The 20,860-nt window shown below is 47.0% G+C and overlaps 1 protein-coding gene across 10 annotated transcripts in view; it reads right to left on the bottom strand.

Annotated features, from left to right (window-relative positions):
- Positions 1–7,330: 7,330 nt before the first annotated feature.
- The window catches only part of LOC144508681 (copine-1-like), a 102,191-nt gene continuing 88,661 nt past the window's right edge, over positions 7,331–20,860 (bottom strand). For 8 of the 10 annotated variants that reach the window (XM_078236943.1, XM_078236935.1, XM_078236934.1 and 5 more), the window contains 7 exons: positions 17,371–17,430; positions 14,846–14,979; positions 14,677–14,731; positions 13,081–13,132; positions 11,214–11,347; positions 9,530–9,766; positions 7,335–8,679 (listed from right to left, as the gene is read on the bottom strand). In XM_078236943.1, the coding sequence (XP_078093069.1) occupies positions 8,566–8,679; positions 9,530–9,766; positions 11,214–11,347; positions 13,081–13,132; positions 14,677–14,731; positions 14,846–14,979; positions 17,371–17,430 (786 nt within the window). In that variant the 3' untranslated portion in view covers positions 7,335–8,565. Of the gene's footprint in view, positions 8,680–9,529; positions 9,767–11,213; positions 11,348–13,080; positions 13,133–14,676; positions 14,732–14,845; positions 14,980–17,370; positions 17,431–20,860 lie in introns of all 10 variants that reach the window. The other 2 variants (XM_078236936.1, XM_078236938.1) reach the window with 2 other exon arrangements.

Here is a 20,860-nt window from a genome sequence, read left to right as displayed (position 1 = left end):
TGATAGGAGTGACCACTGCACAGACCTCGTGGAGACAAAGTCTTGTCTTCACATTGAGGATACCCTCCATCATCTTGTGTGGCACTGTCACCGTGCTAAAGGGGACAGGCTTCAAACAGATCCAGCAGCTCAAAACTGGACACCTATGAGGCTCCGTGGGCCATTAGCAGCAGCAGAATTGTACTCCAGCACAGTCTGTAACCTCTTGGCCCAGTATATCTCCCACTCCACCATTAGCACCAAGCCAGGAATCAGCCCTGGTTCAATGGAGTGCAGGAGGGCACGCCAGGAGCAACACCAGGCACACCTAAAAATGAGGTGTCAACCTGGTGAAGCTACAACACAGGACAAGTTGCATCCAAATAGCAAAAGCAGCAAGTGATAGATGGAAGCCGTCACCGACAGCGCTATCAAGCAGCACCCACTCAGCAATAACCTGCTCATGGGCACTCCGTGTGGCTTCTGCCAGGGCCACTCAACCCCAGACCTTAGTTCCAATATCTCCCTTTGACATTCAATCCCAATACATCACTGAATCCACCACTTTCAACATCCTGGGGGTTACCATTGAGCAGAAACTGAACTGGACCCAGCCAAATAAATACTGTAGCTACCAGAGCGGGTCAAAGGCTAGGAATCCTATGGAGAGTAACTCATTCACTGACTCCCCAAAGCCTGTCTACCATCTACAAGGCATGAATCAGGAGTGTGATGGAATTCTCTCCACTTGCCTGGATGGGTGCAGCTCCAACAACTCTCAAGCTCGACACCATCCAGAACTAAGCAGCCCCGCTTGATTGGCACCCCATCCAAAACATTCACTCCTTCCATCACTGATGCACAGTGTGTCCCATCTACAGGATGCACTGCAGTGACTCACCAAGACTCCAAACCCGCGACCTCTACCATCTAGAAGGCCAAGAGCAGCAGATACCCGGGAACACCACCACCTGGAGGTTCCCCTCCAAGTCACTCACCGTCCCGACTTGGAAATATATCGACCGTTCCTTCACTGTCGCTGGGTCAAAATCCTGGAACACCCTCCCTAACAGCACTGTGGGTGTACCTACATGGACTGCAGCAATTCAAGAAAGCAGCTCATCACCACTTTCTGAAAGGGCAATTAGTGATGGGCAAAACATTCTGGCCCAGCCAGCAATGCCTAGAGCCAACCAAAGAATAGAAAAATAAATTTGTGACCTTCTTAATTCTGGCCCCTTTAAACATCGCTGGTTTTAATTGCTGGGCCATTGTTGGCCGTGACTCCAGTTCCTGGAACATCTTTAACCCTCGCTGCTGCTTTTCTCATTTAAGACACTCCTTAAAATCCAATTTTTCAACCAAAGGTTTGACCTGTTTCCTTATTCTGTTCAGTGGCAAGTTCTGTTTGCTAATGCTCCTGTGAAGTGTCTTGGGACGTTTTGCTTAACAATATATAAATAAGTTATATTTATCTGAAGATTAAAGGATATGAAGGGAGTCCAGAACCAGGGGTCACAGTCTGAGGATTCAGGGTTTGGGACAGAGGTGAGGAGACATTTCTTCACCCAAAGAGTGGTGAGCCTGTGGAATTCATTACCACAGGAAGTAGTTGATGCCAAAACATTGGATATAGCACTTGGGCCGAATGGGATCAAAGGTTATGGGGAGAAAGCAGGATTAGGCTGTTGAGTTGGACGATCAGCCATGAATGGCAGAGCAGACTTGAAGGGCTGAATGGCTTCCTCCTATCTTCCATGTAAAAGCTGCTTTCTGAGATTGTTGTGGGTCTCTGCTGCTCCCTGGTGGCTAACAGTATCTATTACTATTTAGCCGATGCATCCCAAAGGTCCTGCTTTCAACCCCTAACACTCTGTACGGTACCTCAGTCACTGCTGAAGTGAGAACCGAGGCAGGCCACAGATACAGGCTATTCAACATGGTGGGCAACACGCTATCACCAATCCCTGGCATCAATCTCAAACAATCTCCCTCATGGTAACTGAGAAAGACAGTAAGAAGTCTCACAACACCAGGTTAAAGTCCAACAGGTTTATTTGGTAGCAAATACCATAAGCTTTCGGAGCGCTGCTCCTTCGTCAGATGGAGTGAAAATCTGTTCTCCAACAGTGCACAGAGACACAGAAATCAAGTTACAGAATACTAATTAGAATGCAAATCTCTACAGCCAGCCAGGTCTTAAAGGTACAGATAATGTGGGTGGAGGGAACATTAAACACAGGTTAAAGAGATGTGTATTGTCTCCAGACAGAACAGCCAGTGAGATTCTGCAAGATCAGGGGGAAAGCTGTGGGGGTTACTGATAATGTGAGAAAGATGCAGTAAAGCACAAACAACTTGCTCCTCCCCCCCCCCCCCCACCCCCCATCCCCCAACCCCCAAAACCTATGGGACAAACACTCCCAATGCTGCCTGAGAATAAATGCCACTTCACACTCCTGATTTCACTGCAGTAACAGCCCCCTCACCCCTCCCCTCCCAAACACAAAGTGCCTTGCTTCTGAATGGCCACCTTCAGTTTGCATTCTGAGCAGAGTGGAGAGGCCATTTGGAATCTAATAGTTGCAGCAGAAAGTCTCGCTCAGCTTTGTAACGATGGCTGGTTGTAGCCTGATGGTTGAAGAGCTTTTCCCATTTGTTGGTGTGAGGATGTGGTGAGTGAAATGACTCAGTGTTTTGGAATGGCCCCTTCCTGATCACCCCCAGAAAGGAAGTTCTCCACCTTCTCCCCACAGAGCAGCACATTTGCTGCTTTAACAATCACCAATCCCAGCCTCAATATTTAATACTATTCGCTTCCCTAAAGATAGTGCGGCTGAGGGCAATGAAGTTTTTTAAATGTTCTTTCCCCCCCCAGAGGGCTCAGCTTACTGCAGTGAAATCAGGAGTGTGAGGTGGCGTTTATTCTGAGTCAGCGTTGTAAGTGTTTGTCCCCCAAGTGTAGGAGGAAGTTACTTTTGCTTTACTGCATCTTTCTCAGTTACTATGAAGGAGATTGTTTAAGATTGAATAACTGACTTGTGCTACTGGCTTTATTTCTCACAGAAAACTCGTGGCAATACAGCAAATCCAGGAGCGAATGGGACGACAGCCCAGATTCCCTGCTTGTGAGATCCAGGGCGTGGCAGGGCAGTAACTCTGGAACTTCCTCCAGCATCACAAACCTCCAAAATCTCTGCACTCCTCCTATTCTGGCCTCTTGCGCAATCCAGACTTCTGTTGCTCCACCTTGCTCTGTGGGCACTCCTTGCAACTTATTTTGATCAAGTTGTCCTAATAACTTCTTTAAGGTTCAGGGTCATTAACTAGAGGCTGGGTCATTAAGTATGTTGAAGGTTGAGATAGGCCGATTTTTAATCAGTAAGGGAATCAAGGGTTATGGGGATCAGGTGGGAAAGCGGAGGTGAAGAATTTCAGATCAGTCTGAATGGTGGGGCAGACTCGATGGGCTGAATGGTGGGGCAGACTCGATGGGCTGAATGGTGGGGCAGACTCGATGGGCTGAATGGCTGTCTACTCCTACATCTTAAAGGGTCAAAGTTTGTTTGATGATCGCTCCTGTGAAACCCCCGAGACTGTTTACTACATCGACGGCACTTTCTAAACACATGCTGGGATGTGGAGGGTGTAGTATCTAACATGCTTCACCCAGGCAGGGTGTTACAGAAAGGAATATCTGACTCACTAAGTAATTAATTGGAACTTTTCACAGATGGGAACAAGTAATTTTTTTCCTTGTCAGCATCTAAAACAAATGAGACAAATTGACAATCGAGATTTAGCTTGGCAATGTTTCAAACGACAGTTTATATCCAGAACAGAAACTTCTGTATAGACAAAGAGAATCCCTACAGTGCAGAAGGAGGCCATTTGGCCCATCGAGTCTGCATTGACCACAATCCCACCCAGACCCTATTCCCGTAACCTCACATATTTACCCTGCTAATCCCCGACACTAGGATCAATTTACCATGGCCAGTCCACCTCACCCGCACATCTTTGGACTGTGGGAGGAAACCCACGCAGACACGGGGAGAATGTGCAAACTCCACACAGACAGTGAACCGAGGCTGGAATTGAACCCTGGTCCCTGACGCTGTGAGGCAGCAGTGCTAACCCCTGTGCCGCCCTCTCTTTATATAAAGGCAAAATACTGCAGGTGCTGGAATCTGAAACAAAAACAGAAAATGCTGGAAAATCTCAGCAGGTCTGACAGCATCTGTGGAGAGAGAGTAGAGCCAACGTTTCGAATCTAGTTGACCCTTTGTCAGAGTTAAGAGCAAAGAAAATCAGACAAGATTTGTACAACTGAGGTGGGGGCAGCTGTAATAGGACAAAGGAAATGTAAATAGCGATGATGAAGGCTGAGCAAGGTGCTACAAGTGCCCATGAAGTGAAACCTCCCTTCATTCACAGGCGGGCTGGGATGTCACTAATTCCACACTGGTACTTCGGAGATATCTTCCTTTTTCCTCAGTTGAGGACGTTCCCCAAGGTGGTTGACAGAACCCTGGACCATGTCGGTTTTCCTTTACTCTCTCCCCATTCTCCTGAGCCACAAGGAGAGCTCCCCTTGTCCTTCCCTTCCAGACCTCAAACCTGGATCTACAGGAACCTCCATTAATTACAGCACCTTTAATGTGGTAAAGGGGCAGATTGGATTACAGATGTGTAACCAGAGACGGGTCCAGCCGCTCACAGGTCCAGGCCAGCCGAGTAACAGCAATGATGGTCAGATTGCTGCTGCACTCGAAACTTCCAACTCAAAGCTGCTGCGGAAACCTTGCAGCGTTTCCGAGGGTCATGGTTACTGTTTGGAAATACTGCAACAGTTAAAAATGTTTGCAAGTGATTGTAAAGACAGTGCGACACTGAACACTGTCCTTTGCAAAATGAACCATCTGGTTATCAACAGGAGTTCATTCAGTCTGACCGACGGAAACTGGAGACACAGGTGGCCAACGTGCCATCGGTTCACTGTTCAATCTCAGCGTTTCATCCACATTTAACTAAACAACTTCCCTTGGGGGAAACTGCATCAACCAGGTTTCCTGGTCTGAGGGGAACAGGCACAAAGGTGCTGCAGAGCAATATAGGATCGTGAAGCAGCTTGACTGGGGTGGCTGCCAAGAGCATGTTTCCCCACACAGGAGGCTCTAGCATCAGGGGCACAGTTTCAGCGGAATGAGTTGCCGTTTAAGATGGAGGCGAGGATATTTTTCTCTCGGAGGGCGGTTAACCTTTGGAATTCTCTATCCCAGACAGCAGCGGAGGCTGGGTCATTGAATCTATTCAAGGCCGAGTGAGATGGTCAAGATCATATCAACCATGATTCTGCTGAATGGTGCAGCAGGCTCGAGGGGCCGAATGGCCTCCTCCTGCTCTTTCTTACGATCTTATGCAATTTCTATGAATGAAGTAGCAGCAAGCCGGGTACGTAGTTGCTCCGCTTTAATCACATTACACAATGATTTACACACACACGGATTGCTAGTTATTTATTCAAAACCAATGATAGTAAAAACAGTTCCTAACTGGTCATGTTCTACTAACGATTTGTTTTGGTCTCAATGGGATCCCCTGGTTTTGTACTTTTGGAAAAGGAGGAAGGGGAGGAGGAGAAGATTTGGGAACAGAGACACAAACGAGGGGAATGGGCAAACAGTTGAGGAACCACGTGAAATAATCCTGGTCTCCAGTTTCTCAAATCTGAGATATGTAACACGGTTAGAATTTCATGAACTATTTTGTACGGGTACGTACGATAAATGACACGTTTCCACTCCGCGATTTGGCAGCTGCACAAGCAATTAGAAATCGTGGGACTAAAACTGGATAAATGGTGTTGGGTATAAACTGCAGAGAGTTCCAAGCACAGGCTCTCTCAGACAGATTGTCCCATCTCTGTAAAGACAGCAATGGAGTAGATGAGAGGTCATTATCCTGGAGTGAAACGGTCTCTACATAAACTTCACATTGTTTCACTCCAGTTGAAGGAGTGCGAATGACAGAGTTGGACAGTGTGTGGGTGGGGGTGTGTGTGGGGGGGGTGTGGGTGGGGTGTGTGTGTGTGGGGGGTGGGGGTGTGTGTTTGGGGGGTGTGGGTGGGTGTGTGTGTGTGTAGGGGGCAGCGACCCACTTGGAATCTAAGCAGCTGCTGGATTTTAACAGCTGCAGCATGTGCTGGGGGATCACACGGCAATAGATTCCGCATGATCCCCCAACAGGAACAGTGACATTAGGAGATCTGTGAGCAGTGACACTCCAAGAGCTCTATATCCACCTCGGCAGAACGGGAAGTGGAGGATCAAAACGCTCACTGCACAGATATCCCAAATTAGATATTGGCAGAATACGCGCCTCCTTTAAAGAACAGAGATTCTGCCGTTTCCAAACACCAGCTGAGGCACAAACATTCAAATATTTAGCAAAGAAAAGAATCTGGCCGGGTCACAGGACACTGGAGTATGTCTCGTGCCCCACGGTAAGCGAGGAAACTTTTCATTGAAATAGACTGTGTGGCCTGTGCCTGCTGCCTCTGAAGTGTGTAATGTGAAGCTGGAAGAACATTTAGTGACAGGCTGAACAGGGGGGCGGGGGGGGTATGGCTTCACCATGTGAAAGCACCAGGCCCAGCAAGGGGAGAGACGGCAAACCAGACAGAACAGGGGGGGGAGGGGGGGGAGAAAGAGAGGAGGGGGCTCAGTAGGAAACACTAACGGATACAAACTGTTTCAAGTGTCCTTAGTTAAACCTCACAGAAGTGAGCAGCTCCTCAGTGAATGCTGTGTGTTCTATCAGAGCTCCTGTGCACTCTGCATTCCTGTCCTGACCACCTCAGACTGACCAAGTGATCATGGTCCAGCTCCACAAGCTGCTCAAGGTGGACGAAGGTGTGGGATAAATTGATACAATCATTGCGAAAGCGGCTGGGGCAGTCAGCACGAAGCGTGCCAGTTTATGAAGGGCAAGTCACTGGTAACACTCACTGTGGACTTTTGCAATAACAGTACTGGCCTAATGTAATCCACTAATGTATTAGGGTATCCACTAAAGGGTTAGGGTTTTATGTTGGGAGGGGGCGGGACAAGCGAGGGCTGACTGCAGACTTAACTAACTCATTCGCAGGTTCTGCCGATACAAGGGGGAGCTGTTGGAGGAGACCCTACCACTCCAGGGAAAGGTGGCAAGAGTCTTCCTCCTGTGGAAAGTCAAATGGGAAACATTCCAACTATTCATTTTGGCAAATTGGGATCACTTCCCATCTCTGCTTTGACACAGCCATCCCACCGATCCTTAGTAGAAAATGATCGTTTTGCATTTTAACGTTGCATAAGGTACAAAAACAGTGTATTCAAAGTAAAAAAATTGACAGACATTTCAAGGGACAAAAAAAAATACATTTTTGTTTCCTGTCCAAGGTATTTTAGACAATTTCTTCATCCTTAACCTGCCAATAGTCAAACATTGAGCGGTGCCCACTGACAGAAGGATCAGAAAGCAGTGAAACTGGCAGAAGACAATGTTTAAACAAAATCCCAGTTTGATCCACCAATAAAAGCAGCTGGAAATACAAGTTAGAAAAGTAACATGTTTGCGGAAGGCAGCATCCTCAATACATTCACCCTTTACAGTAACATGCAAAGCATTCTAAAAGTGACTGCCACTGATGGCAAGTTGATTATGTGACCTGCATACTCTAATAAGGATAATTATATAAAGTGCTTGTTATACTAGTTAATAAAGCTTTGGAAGTTAGTTATACAAGGCAGCAGAGGATTCATTGACAGTGTGAGTCAATACTTGCTTTAACAGTGTTCTAGCGCAGTGATGGGCACAGCCAACCCAGCGACCCAGGAGAAGACAAAGCACATCACAGGTCAGGCCGGTGCACTCCTGGTCCCACCTGAACCTGGTGTGAATCCAGACCCAGGCCGACACAAACTGTGAGGATTGCCTGTCTCACAAGCCCACCGTGGAGCTGGGTTTTGTGTGTCCTGGCTGGAGTTAAAAGGCAAGCAACATGCTGGGGGTGGAGGTGGAATCAAGGAACATAGTCAGGTGGGTTACATTGGAAGATCTTCAAACATCTTATACTGAGAGATGGGCCCAGGATTAACTGCACGGTTCGCTTCGCCCCTCACCCTCCTCCCCCTAACACTGGGCTGTAAAAGATTATGTTTCTAAGTCGGTTAAGGTAGGTTAGTAGTTAGGTCATGTGGATGGTAGCATTGCCAATCCTCCAGGGTATCCACCGAGTCCTCCTGGATATCCAGTGAGCAGACACAGGCACCCTGTAGTTCACACAGGATATTTATGGAAAATTAATTTTGAATTTTCTGCACCAAGATCAAACATTGAAGAAAATTCTTCTACAACCTGTAGGACTCTCAAATGTTGGGTCTGCTTGTGTGTGCGCTTGTGCGCATGCATCAGTTACCAGAGAGAGAGATATTGGCCCAATGGCTGGTATCAGAGTCCTAATGAGGCTGTGTGGGTGGTGCACAGAGGTGAAGAGGGTGTTGGTACGGTACTGAACGCAGTATCGAATATGTCTGGTCACGGTTACTGGGCCGGTTTCGGGGGGTTGACTGGTGCCAGCTTTCTCATCTTGAAGTAAGACACCAACTGCTTGGGCACCTCAGCCAGGACAGACTGGGCCAGGGCTTCCTTGGGGGCCTGAGAAAGAATGTGGAAAGAGAAAGGAGAAATGAAAGTCAGCATGACCGTCGATAGGGAGACAGGACTTCACACAGTATCTCCTCAATCCCCACAATCTCACAACAGACACAGTCCCGTTCAGAGATATTCCACAAGTCTGCTAGGACAAGAATCATGAATATAGAACAATCGCTAATGGAAAAAATAAGAAATTACTTTAGATAAAACAGTGTGGAGTGGAAATGCGTGCTGCTGGAAAATGGGATTACAATAGTTGGGTGGTTTGTGCAAACTCCACACAGACGTTACCCAAGGTCGGAATCGAATCTGGGTCCCTGGCGCTGTGAGGCAGTGGTGCTAATCCCCAAATACTTCACTCATGTTGTGAATGGGTAAATATTGCACAGGACATTGGGGATAACTCCCCAGGACACAGGAACAAGAAAGATTAAAGGTACAGAGACCACCATTCAGCCCACTGTGTCTATACTAGCCTAAACCAGTTAGACAGCCGAATTCCACTTCGCAGCTTGTGCTGTTTCAGCACACGCATTTCCAAGTGCGGCTGTGTTCTGCCATCCTTTCAGGCAGCGGGTTCCAGACTCCCACCACCCTCTGGTTATTCCTCAACTCCTCTCTGATCCATATACCAATCAGCCCCGATGATCGGCCTTCCCACTGAGGGGGACGGAATGAACAGAAAGGGCCTAGCTCAATGTGCCGAGTGTCAGTCTGTATCTTGGAGTGGAACTTGGAATCACAACCCCACCGACGCACTGAGTGAAGGTACGTGGTTAGATTATCAGAGACTCCCCAGAGGCTGGCTGTAACTCTGCCAATGCTCTAACCTCCAGGCTGTTGTACTTACATTTTGAAACTGTCGGAAGGGCACAAATTGCACAATGTCCCTGACGACCGGCTCTCCGGTCAGTGACTTCAGGACCCCATCATCACCGTCAAGAAACTCCATGGCTTTGAAATCTGCGCTGCCCACGCCAACAATGATGATGGACATGGGTAACTTTGAGGCTTCCACAATGGCGTTCCTCGTCTGATCCAGATCAGTGATCTCCCCATCAGTGATAATTAACAGAACGTAATATTGCTGCAGGGGAAGAAATCAGAAACAGCCTGCCATTATCAGCATTACATGCACAGGAAGATCCCACAAACCTGCCTCCCTTGTTTCACCCAGGGATAGCTTTTATGAGGATGGAGGGAAGTTCGGGGGGGGTCAGTTTCACAGGTGAACACCCTCCAGTCCTTCATTCCAAGCAGGCTGTTCAACAACAGAGTGTTGTGCAACTATTCAACTGTGGAGGCCATCGCATCCTGTCATTTCTGTACACCCCCAGAGACAGCCTTGCAATGGGTTGTGGGGTGGGAGGGAGCATTATTGGTGAGGCTCACCTCACCCCAGCCCCCCCACCCTGGATCCCTCCACTAACTGCAGGCCATACCCACTGGAGGTAATCGCGCCATCCCAGCAGAGAACTCAATTATAGTCTCGGAATGATGGCAGGTCCCTGCTGGACCGTGTTCATTGGGGTGTGGACAAGCCCAATCCATTAATCAAAACCTAGACCTCCTCTTTATGACTGACCTATTGGTCAAGAGGATCACTACAGCAACTTGCCAAGGCTCCTTCAACACCACCTTCCAAAGACAAGATCAGGAGTTCTGCTACTTAGAAGAACGAAGGCAGCAGAGATATGAGAACACCACCACCTCCGAGTCATGCAGGACTGGAGTCACCTATAGACCAGACACCAGCTTCTCAAGATCAGCTGGGGATGGGCAACACATGCTGGCCCAGCCAGCGACGCCCACACCCCGTAAACTTAATAGGGTTTCAATCTAACATGTTTCAAAATTGTCAAACTAGTCACCGCAGTCCCTGATACGCACGGACAATTGGGTTGGAGAAATATCTCCAAGACAACAAGTACCTTTCCTCACAATAAAACCGAGTACCTTGGCAAACATTCGACACCAGCTGTCTGCCAATGACAGCCTCGCGACATTCCAACCTCAATACTGCCTCTTCTCCATGTTGCTGTTGGCGTGGAGGAGGGGAAGAGGGGGGAGCCCCCAGCCTCTCCGCATCTACAGCTGCCATTTATTAATGCATATTGAGGATAAATGAGCAATGCTGGCTTTGTCAGTGATGCTCATATCCCAGGAATGAATCGAAATAAATCCTATTCTCTTTTGAAAGTTACGATTGAATCTGCTTCCATCACCCAAACAGCACATTCTAGATCACAACAACTTACTGGGGAACGTGATACTCATCTACCCTCCGCACCTTTTACCAATAACATTAAATCTGTTGTCCTCTAGTTACTGACCCTCATGTCAGAGTGCGTCTCTCTTTATTTACTCAGGACTTTGAACACCTCGATCGAATCGCTCTTTCACCATCAATACTCAGACGACCAATCCCAGCCCTTCGTTGTAAAGCAGGCAGGTTGTGTGGAGAGAGAGCTTTCTCTGCACAGATCTGGCATTGCCCCTCGCTGCCCGCTCTGCGCCGTGCTCTCGATACTTACCCCAGCAGTCGCTTGCTGAGTGGAAGCTGCAGCAAATTGGGACACGTGAGTAATAATGGGGGAGAAGTTGGTTGGTCCGTAGAGTTTCACGTTGACAATGGCATTGCGGTACGCATCAATAATACCCTGCACACCTGTTAATAGAGAGAGCGCATTGTTCATCCAACTCAAATAGCACTGCACTAAGGTCAAATCCAACGCTTGGGTCAAAACTAGCAAATGATATAAAACAGACAGCAAGAGTTTTTTTAAATATATAAAAAAGGAAGAGAGAGGCCCAAGTGAGCACCGGTCCCTTCGAGAATGAGACTGGGGAAATAATAATGGGGAACCAGGAAATGACAGGGGAGTTAAACAAATACTTTGCGTCAGTCTTCACGGTGGAAGACAAATAATATTCCAAAAATACTAACTACAAGGGGCAAAAGAGTCCATTATAAAGGATGTAATAGCAGAATATTTAGAAATACATAGTATTATCAAGCACAGTCAGCATGGCTTCATGGTGCGAAAATCAGGCCTGACAAGTCTATTGGAATTCTTTGAGGTGGTAACGAGCAGAATAAAGGGGAACTAGTAGATGTAATATGCTTGGATTTCCTAAAAGCATTTGATGAGGTATAGTACAAAAGGCTACTTAATAGGATAAGAGCCCATGGTGTTGGAGGTAGTATATTAGCATGAATAGAGGATTGGCTAACTGGTAGAAGACAGAGTTGGGATAAGCGGGGTATTTTCAGGACGGCAAACTGTAACTAGCATAGTGTTACAGGGATCAGTGCTGGGGCCAGAATTATTTACAATATTTATCATTTGAAGGAGGGAAGTGAATACACACGAAAACAGGTGGAAGGAGTCTACAGAGGAACATAGACAGGTTAGGTGAGTGGGTAAAAACTTGGCAGATGGAATGTAATGCAGGAAAATGTTAAGTTCTGCACTTTGGTAGGAAGAATAAAGGAGCTGAACATTATTTAAATGGAGAAAGGCTGCAGAAAGCTGCAGCTCAGAGGGATTGGGGGGTCCTCGTGCATAAATCACAAACAGCTGGCTTGCAAGTACAGCAGGTAATATGGAAGGGAAATTGAATGCTGGTCTTTATTCCAAAGTAAGAAGTCTCACAACACCAGGTTAAAGTCCAACAGGTTTATTTGGAATCACGAGCTTTCAGAGCGCTACTCCTTCATCAGGTGAGACAAATCCACACTCACCTGATGAAGGAGCAAGGCTCTGAAACCTCACCCCAGTTCAACACCGGCATCTCTACATCATGGCTATTTATTCCAAAGGGAATGGAGTATAAAAATTGGGAAGTCTGGCTAAAACTAGTTAGATGGCACTAGTTAGATCACACTAGTTAGATCACACCTGGAATACGGTGGACAGTTTAGGTCCCTTATCTAAGGAAAGATATACTGGCGTTGGAGGCAATCCAGAGAAGGTTCACTAGGTCGATCCCGGGTAGGGAGGGATTTTCTTATGAGAAGAAGTTGAGTAAGTTGGGTCTGTGCTCATTGGAACTGAGAAGAATGAGAGGCGACCTTATTGAGACATATGGGATTCTCAGGGGGCTTGACAGGGTAGATGCTGAGAGGTTGTTGCCCCTTGTGGGAGAGTCTAGGACGATAAGTGGGTGCCCATTTCAGACTGAATGGTGGAACAGGCTATTCCTGTTCCTATGTTCCAATGTGGAATATATGTGGCTCCTTCCGTGATACTCAGGTGGCACAGAACGGAATGAAACCTAATCTGGAAATACAGGTTTGCCAGGATTAAGCAGGAGGATACACTGTGCAGGAAACATTTGTCCTTTCCCCATACTGTCAGTAACCCGATTCTACTTCGGATTGATGGAGAAATTTCCTACCTTGGCAGTATGGGTTGTTGGAATTGAAATTCAAGGAAAACTCATGGGATACCTGAGAAAAGTAGAAAATAACAATTAGATTTAAAACGTTCCTTACTGAAATTTCCTCAGCTGTTGTGTTTTTGCCACTTGTGTTGCTCCTTCTCTCTGGGTGAATGTCCTACACTACCCAATGGTTTCAGGCTCCATTGCTCTCACTCTTGGATCAACAGCGTAAAGTGACACCAGTCCAAATTACGTCACAACCAGGTCCCTCTGCGATAGAGATCCAGGGACTAGCCACCTCTGGGTCTGGCCCAAAGTGCCTGATCTTCACTCGCTGAGGTAGCTTCTCTGCTGGAGGAAGTGACAGCTGCTTCAGAACCAGTCACTTTCCAGAAGAACAGAGATACCCGGGGTCATTGGGGCTTCAGAAAAGTCCCACACGGTGAAGATTACAAAGAGCAAACCAGACTGGACAGATCATGGAGGTGATGTTAGGTGACTGCACACCTGTGTGCACTGTGGGAGGAAAAGCAGGCTGAGCAAACTTTAAGATTGCACGCTCAACCAATAGACAGTGCAGGTAAAAGTGTTAATTTCAATACTGCGAAATTGCAGGTCCAGTATGTGGGACTCGGATACAGTAAATTTATAACACATACAGCACAGGGTAGGCATTCACAGAATCCCTACAGTGCAGAAGAGCCCATTCGGCCCATTGAGTCTGCACCAACTCTCTGACATAGCATCTTATCCAGGCCCCCTCCTCCCCCCCCCCCCCCCCCATCCCCAATCCCCACACATTTATCATGGCCAACCCACCCAACCTTCACATCTTTGGAGTGTGGGAGCAAACCGGAGCACGCGGAGGAAACCCACGCAGACACGGGGAGAACGTGTAAACTCCACATGTAAGCCGGGAACCGAACCCTGGTCCATGGTGATATGTTTCACATAGGTTTCAAAGAATCTTACAGTGCAGAAGGAGGCCATTCAGCCCATCGAGTCTGTACCAACCACAATCCCACCCAGGCCCTATCCCCATAACCCCATGCATTTACCCTAGCTAGTCCCCCTGACACCAAGGGCAATTTAGCATGGCCAATCCACCTAACACAAACATCTTTGGGCTGTGGGAGGAAACCAAAGCACCCGGAGGAAACCCACACAGACACGGGGAGAACGTGCAAACTCCACACAGACAGTGACCTGAGGCTAGAATTGAACCCTGGTCCATGGTGCTATGAGGCAGTAGTGCTAACCACTGTGCCACCGCGCCGTCCACATTATGAGTTAACTGTAAGTTCCTACATGATAAATGCCTTGTGAAATCTTAATGAACACCAATCAAAAGCAGATGCTGATTTCAGATAAAGATCGGCACAACATTGTGGGCCGAAGGGCCTGTTCTGTGCTGTACTGTTCTATGTTCTGATTTGGGGAAAGTCAAACAGCATCTATAATAATGCTCACACAGCCCGGGACACGGCGCTCCGAGCCGCAGCCCGGGACACGGCGCTCCGAGCCGCAGCCCGGGACACGGCGCTCCGAGCCGCAGCCCGGGACACGGCGCTCCGAGCCGCAGCCCGGGACTGTGGCTCTCGGGGCTCTTACCTGCCATGTCGGGGGGACTTGCGCACCAAATCCAAACGCAGGGAAGAGTTTATCTCTGTGGAAACAGGGAGAAGAGTGTGATGAGGCAAAGCGAGATGCAGACAGCCCATTGCTCATTTCACTACCAGGAATGCTTTGAAAAAAAATGGAACAGAGCGAAGAATCTTACGTATCGTAATCCTGCACAACCTGCCCGACAGACCAGATGGCAGTCAGGTACTCATTGACTCCACTTGGGCTGATGTAATGCAGCGAGTCTGGTGAGCGGGGATCTCCATTGGACCCAGTGAAGTCAACACCAACCTGCAAGAGGGAGAAATTGTAAAGCACGTTTAATAAAAAGGACAAAGCAAGAAACATTATCCCATTAAAAAAAAACTTGCAAGTCCATCTACACGCCCCATTTACAAAACTTGCTGTTGTCAACACTCCAATGTTCACATTTGTAATGGAATTGCCAATGTAAACATGTCACATTGTAATTATACCCTCCCACCTGCGGTGGTGCTGCAGTTCCTCAGATTTTCACCTTCCAATGCCCATCAAACCAATTCTCTTTCCTTCCACATTGATCTATGGTTTACTATTTCACAATAAATATAAATCGAATGATTTTATAGAGGCAAGGACTGAATGAACTTGAAGTTTGATGTGGTCCATTTTTAACCACACCTTTCGACACCACTGCAGTCCAAAATAAAAGCTGCCACAAATACACAGGTCAAGCAACACCTGAGAGAGAGAGATTCACACTCTCTCACAGGAAGATACCAGTTCTCACAGTAGGGGCGGTCCACCGAACATGTTGACCATCTTTCTTTTTACGCACTGTTGTCACTGTCGGGTACAGATGCTATAGGAAAGATAGAGCAGGAGGTAAGAGAGGAGGGGGAGTTGCACTTTTGATTAGGGAAAGTGCCTCAGGGATCAGTGCTGGGTCCACTGTTACTTGTCATTTATATTAATGATTTGGATGAGAATATAGGAGGCATGGTTAGTAAGTTTGCAGATGACACTAAGGTTGGTGACATAGTGGACAGTGAAGAAAGTTATCTCCAATTGCAGCGGGATCTTGATCAATTGGGCCAGTGGGCTGACAAATGGCAGATGGAGTTTAATTTAGACAAATGAGAGGTGATGCATTTTGGTAGATTGAACTAGGGCAGGACTTACTCAGTTAATGGTAGGGCGTTGGAAAGAGTTACAGAACAAAGATCTAGGGGTACATGTTCATAGCTCCTTGAAAGTGGAGTCACAGGTGGACAGAGTGGTGAAGAAGGCATTCGGCATGCTTGGTTTCATCGGTCAGAACATTGAATACAGGAGTTGGGACGTCTTGTTGAAGTTGTACAAGACATTGGTAAGGCCACACTTGGAATACCGTGTGCAATTCTGGTCACCCTATTATAGAAAGGATATTATTAAACTAGAAAGAGTGCAGAAAAGATTTACTAGGATGCTACCGGGACTTGATGGATTGAGCTATAAGGAGAGGCTGGATAGACTGGGACTTTTTTCTCTGGAGCATAGGAGGCTGAGGGGTGACCTTATAGAGGTCTATAAAATAATGAGGGACACAGATCACCTAGATAGTCAATATCTTTTCCCAAAGGTAGGGGAGTCTAAAACTAGAGGGCATAGGTTTAAGGTGAGAGGGGAGAGATACAAAAGGGCCGAGGGGCAATTTTTTCACACAGAGGGTGGTGAGTGTCTGGAACAAGCTGCCAGAGGTAGCAGTAGAGGCGGGTACAATTTTGTCTTTTAAAAAGCATTTAGATGGTTACATGGATACGATGGGTATCGAGGGATATGGGCCAAATGCGGGCAATTGGGATTAGCTTAGGGGTTTAAAAAAAAAGGGCGGCATGGACAAGTTGGGCCGAAGGGCCTGTTTCCATGATGTAAACCTGTATGACTCTATGGCAGTATCTCGACTAATCAATTCTGACTCTTCCTCAGTCAGCTGGAAAGCAAATATACTGCTCCTTCTGTTCAGCTCAGCCCTCCAGTGGCCAAGCGTGTTCATGTCCTTCACACAATACAAATCAATACTTCTTAAATCAAATAAAACCTGCAATGTAAAAAACTGTCCCTCTGTATCTGCCTCTCAATCAACTCGATTGACATTTTTTTAAAAACGTCCTTCCTGGTAGCGAGCGCCGCGCTCTGAAGATGGCAGTGAGCCAATTGGGGCTTGCTCGGTAACTTCAGAGGGAAGAGTCAATGCAATGGTGTGGAATTGTAGTCGCTGATAAGCCCAGACCAGGCATGGACGTCAGGTTTCCTTGCCTCAACCAGGTGCATTTCATTGACAATCTGACAGCTTTACAAGCACCTTAACTGATAAAAATTTATTGTGTGTTTTTTTCTCCAACTGAATTCACCTGAAAGCAGCAAGTTGCGATTTGAACACTCGGGTAATAATTAGATTTCCTCTTAAGGATCCTGTTCTCTCCTGTACAGAAGTCTAACTTTAGAATACGGAAGGCAGCAGCAGGGGGACAGTATCAACTGACGCACAAAAAACTATTAACAGTTTCAGCCTCGAACCTTCCTTAGGGCCCGTGTAGTGTTACGTCCCGGCTCCCAGGGATAATCACAGGCAGAGCGAGACACATTGGAGGGCTGCACACCCTCCAAACCAGCATCCTGCTGAGATCAAACTCACGCAAACCACCAGTGAAATTTACTCACTGTGAAATTGATCTGACAGCCTCCCATAACGTAATCCAGGAAAGAGTAATCCGTCTCTATCTGTGAAATTAAACAAGGTGGAATTAGTACAACTCATAACAGTCAGTCTGCTGATAAGGCGATTCAATCTGGTAAAGACAGGAAACCTCTTCCCTCTGCTAGTGTGGAGTTTGCACATTCTCCCCGTGTCTGCGTGGGTTTCCTCCGGGTGCTCCGGTTTCCTCCCACAGTCCAAAGATGTACAGGTTAGGGGGTTTGGTCATGATAAATTGCCCCTTAGTGTCAGGGGGATTAGCAGGGTAAATATGCGGGGTTACGGAAATAGGGTCTGGGTGAGATTGTGGTTGGTGCAGACTTGATGGGCTGAAAGGCCTCCTTCTGCACTGTAGGGATTCTATGCTCAGGGAGTCCAGAAAATAGGGTAGATTCCTCAGGTTAGAGCTAGGCCCCACAGAGATGAAATGAGTAGGCAGATCTTTCCCCCTAATATAAAAAAAGGGATTAGGGATATGGGGAACAGGTGGGGAGGTGGATTTGAGAGCAGGGAGAGATCAGCCATGATCTGATTGAATGGCGGAGCAGGCTCGAAAGGCTGAATGTGCCGACTTCTGCTCCTAATTCCTATGTTCCTCCACACAAAGGCTCCCTGAAAAATCTGTAGATACTAGGGGCCCATTAACCATTTCAAGGCAAGATATGAGATTTGTGTTGGGCCAGAGTATCAAGAATTGGAGCAAAGGCCGGTGGAGTAAAGAGGAGCGAGAAATTGCCATAATCTCACTGAACGGCAGAGCAGACTGGAGGATCAGAATGGGCTCTTCCTGCTCCTATGTAATAGGCTCATGGGACTGAATACTTAAACATTAACATTTATTTATTCAATCATGGGATGTGGGTGTTGCTGACTGCATTTATTGCCCATCCAGTGCCTTCATATACTGCTTGATGCTACATGGATTTAATCAAATTGACTGAAGCCTGGCATTTGTGATATTGGGGGCTTCAGGAAGAGGCCAAGATGGATCATCCACTTGGCACTTCTGGATGAAGATTGTTGCGAATTCTTCAGCCTTGTCTTTTGCACTGATGTGCTGGGCTCCTCCATCATTAAGGATTACCATAAAATCAGAAATAGGAGAGTAGGCCATTCAGCCCTTCGAGCCTGCTCCACCATTCAATCAGATCATGACTGATCCGACATTCCTTGTGTCCACCTTCCTACCCCTTCCCCGTAACCGTCGATTCCCTTACTGATCAAAAATCTATCTCAGCCTTAAATATACACACAGACTCTGCCCTCTCGGTGGTAAGGATTGGTATAGAACCAAAGAACCATAGAAAATTACAGCTCAGAAACAGGCCTTTTGGCCCTTCTTGTCTGTGCTGAACCATTTTTTGCCTAGTCCCACTGGCCTGCACTTGGACCATATCCCTCCACACCCCTCTCATCCATGAACCCGTCCAAGTTTTTCTTAAATGTTAAAAGTGACCCCGCATTTACCACTTTATCCGGCAGCTCATTCCACACTCCCACCACTCTCTGCGTGAAGAAGCCCCCCCCTAATATTCCCTTTAAACTTTTCTCCTTTCACCCTTAACCCATGCCCTCTGGTTTTTTTTTCTCCCCTAGCCTCAGTGGAAAAAGCTTGCTTGCATTCACTCTATCTATACCCATCAAAATCTTATACACCTCTATCAAATCTCCCCTCAATCTTCTACGCTCCAGGGAATAAAGTCCCAACCTATTCAATCTCTCTCTGTAACTCAGCTTCTCAAGTCCCGGCAACATGCTTGTGAACCTTCTCTGCACTCTTTCAATCTTATTTACATCCTTCCTGTAACTAGGTGACCAAAACTGTACACAATACTCCAAATTCGGCCTCACCAATGCCTTATATAACCTTACCATAACACTCCAACTTTTATACTCGATACTCCGATTTATAAAGGCCAATGTACCAAAGGCACTCTTTACGACCCTATCCACCTGTGACGTCACTTTTAGGGAATTCTGTACCTGTATTCCCAGATCCCTCTGTTCAACTGCACTCTTCAGACTCCATTTACCCTGTACGTTCTACTTTGGTTTGTCCTTCCAAAGTGCAATATCTCACACTTGTCTGCGTTAAATTCCATTTGCCATTTTTCAGCCCATTTTTCTAGTTGGTCCAAATCCCTCTGCAAGCTTTGAAAACCTTCCTCACTGTCCACTACACCTCCAATCTTTGTATCATCAGCAAACTTGCTGATCCAATTGACCACATTATCATCCAGATCATTGATATAGATGACAAACAACAATGGACCCAACACCGATCCCTGCGGCACACCACTAGTCACAGGCCTCCACTCAGAGAAGCAATCCTCCACAACCACTCTCTGGCTTCTTCCATTGAGCCAGTGTCTAATCCAATTTACTACCTCCCCATGTATACCTAGCGACTGAACCTTCCTAACTAACCTCCCATGAGGGATCTTGTCAAAGGCCTTGCTGAAATCCAGGTAGACAACATCCACCGCCTTCCCTTCATCCCCTTTCCTGGTAACCTCCTCGAAAAACTCTAATAGATTGGTCAAACATGACCTACCACGCACAAAGCCATGTTGACTCTCCCTAATAAGTCCCTGTCTATCCAAATATTTGTAGATCCTATCCCTTATCACACCTTCCAATAACTTGCCCACCACCGACGTCAAACTTACTGGCTGACAATTTCCCGGATTTCTTTTGGAACCTTTTTTAAACAACGGAACAACATGAGCCACCCTCCAATCATCCGGCACCTCCCCCGTGAATACTGACATTTTAAATATGTCTGCCAGGGCCCCTGCAAGTTCAACACTAGCTTCCCTCAAGGCCCGTGGGAATACCCTGTCCGGTCCTGGGGATTTATCCACTCTGATTTGCCTCAAGACAGCGAGCACCTCCTCCCCTTTAATCTGTAAAGGTTCCATGGCCTCCCTACCAGTTTGCCCTATTTCCGTAGACTCCATGCCCGTTTCCTCAGTAAATACGGATGCAAAAAAACCATTTAGTATCTCCCCCGTCTCTTTTGGTTCCATACACAGTCTACCACTCTGGTCTTCAAGAGGACCAAATTTATCCCTCACTATCCTTTTGCTCCTAACATACCTATAGAAGCTCTTTGGATTTTCCTTCACTCTGTCTGCCAAAGCAACCTCATGTCTTCTTTTAGCCCTCCTGATTTCCCTCTTAAGTAGCTTCTTGCACTTTTTATACTCCTCGAGCATCTGATGTGTTCTTTGCTGCCTGTACATTTCATACAACTCTCTCTTCCTCTTAATCAGTGTTACAATCTCCCTCGAGACCCAAGGTTCCTTATTCCTATTTACTTTGCCTTTAATCCTGACAGGAACATACAAACTCTATATTGGTGGAGCCTCCTGTCTAGTGAGTTGTTTAATTGTCCACCACCATTCATGGCTGGATGTGGCAGCATGGCAGAGCTTCGATCTGATCCGTTGGTTG

This window comes from Mustelus asterias, chromosome 20 (genome assembly GCF_964213995.1).
Source record: "Mustelus asterias chromosome 20, sMusAst1.hap1.1, whole genome shotgun sequence".
Taxonomy (NCBI): Eukaryota; Metazoa; Chordata; class Chondrichthyes; order Carcharhiniformes; family Triakidae; genus Mustelus; species Mustelus asterias.
The sequence above is the reverse complement of the archived record's forward strand: the minus strand, read 5'-3'. Positions and strand labels throughout refer to the sequence as shown.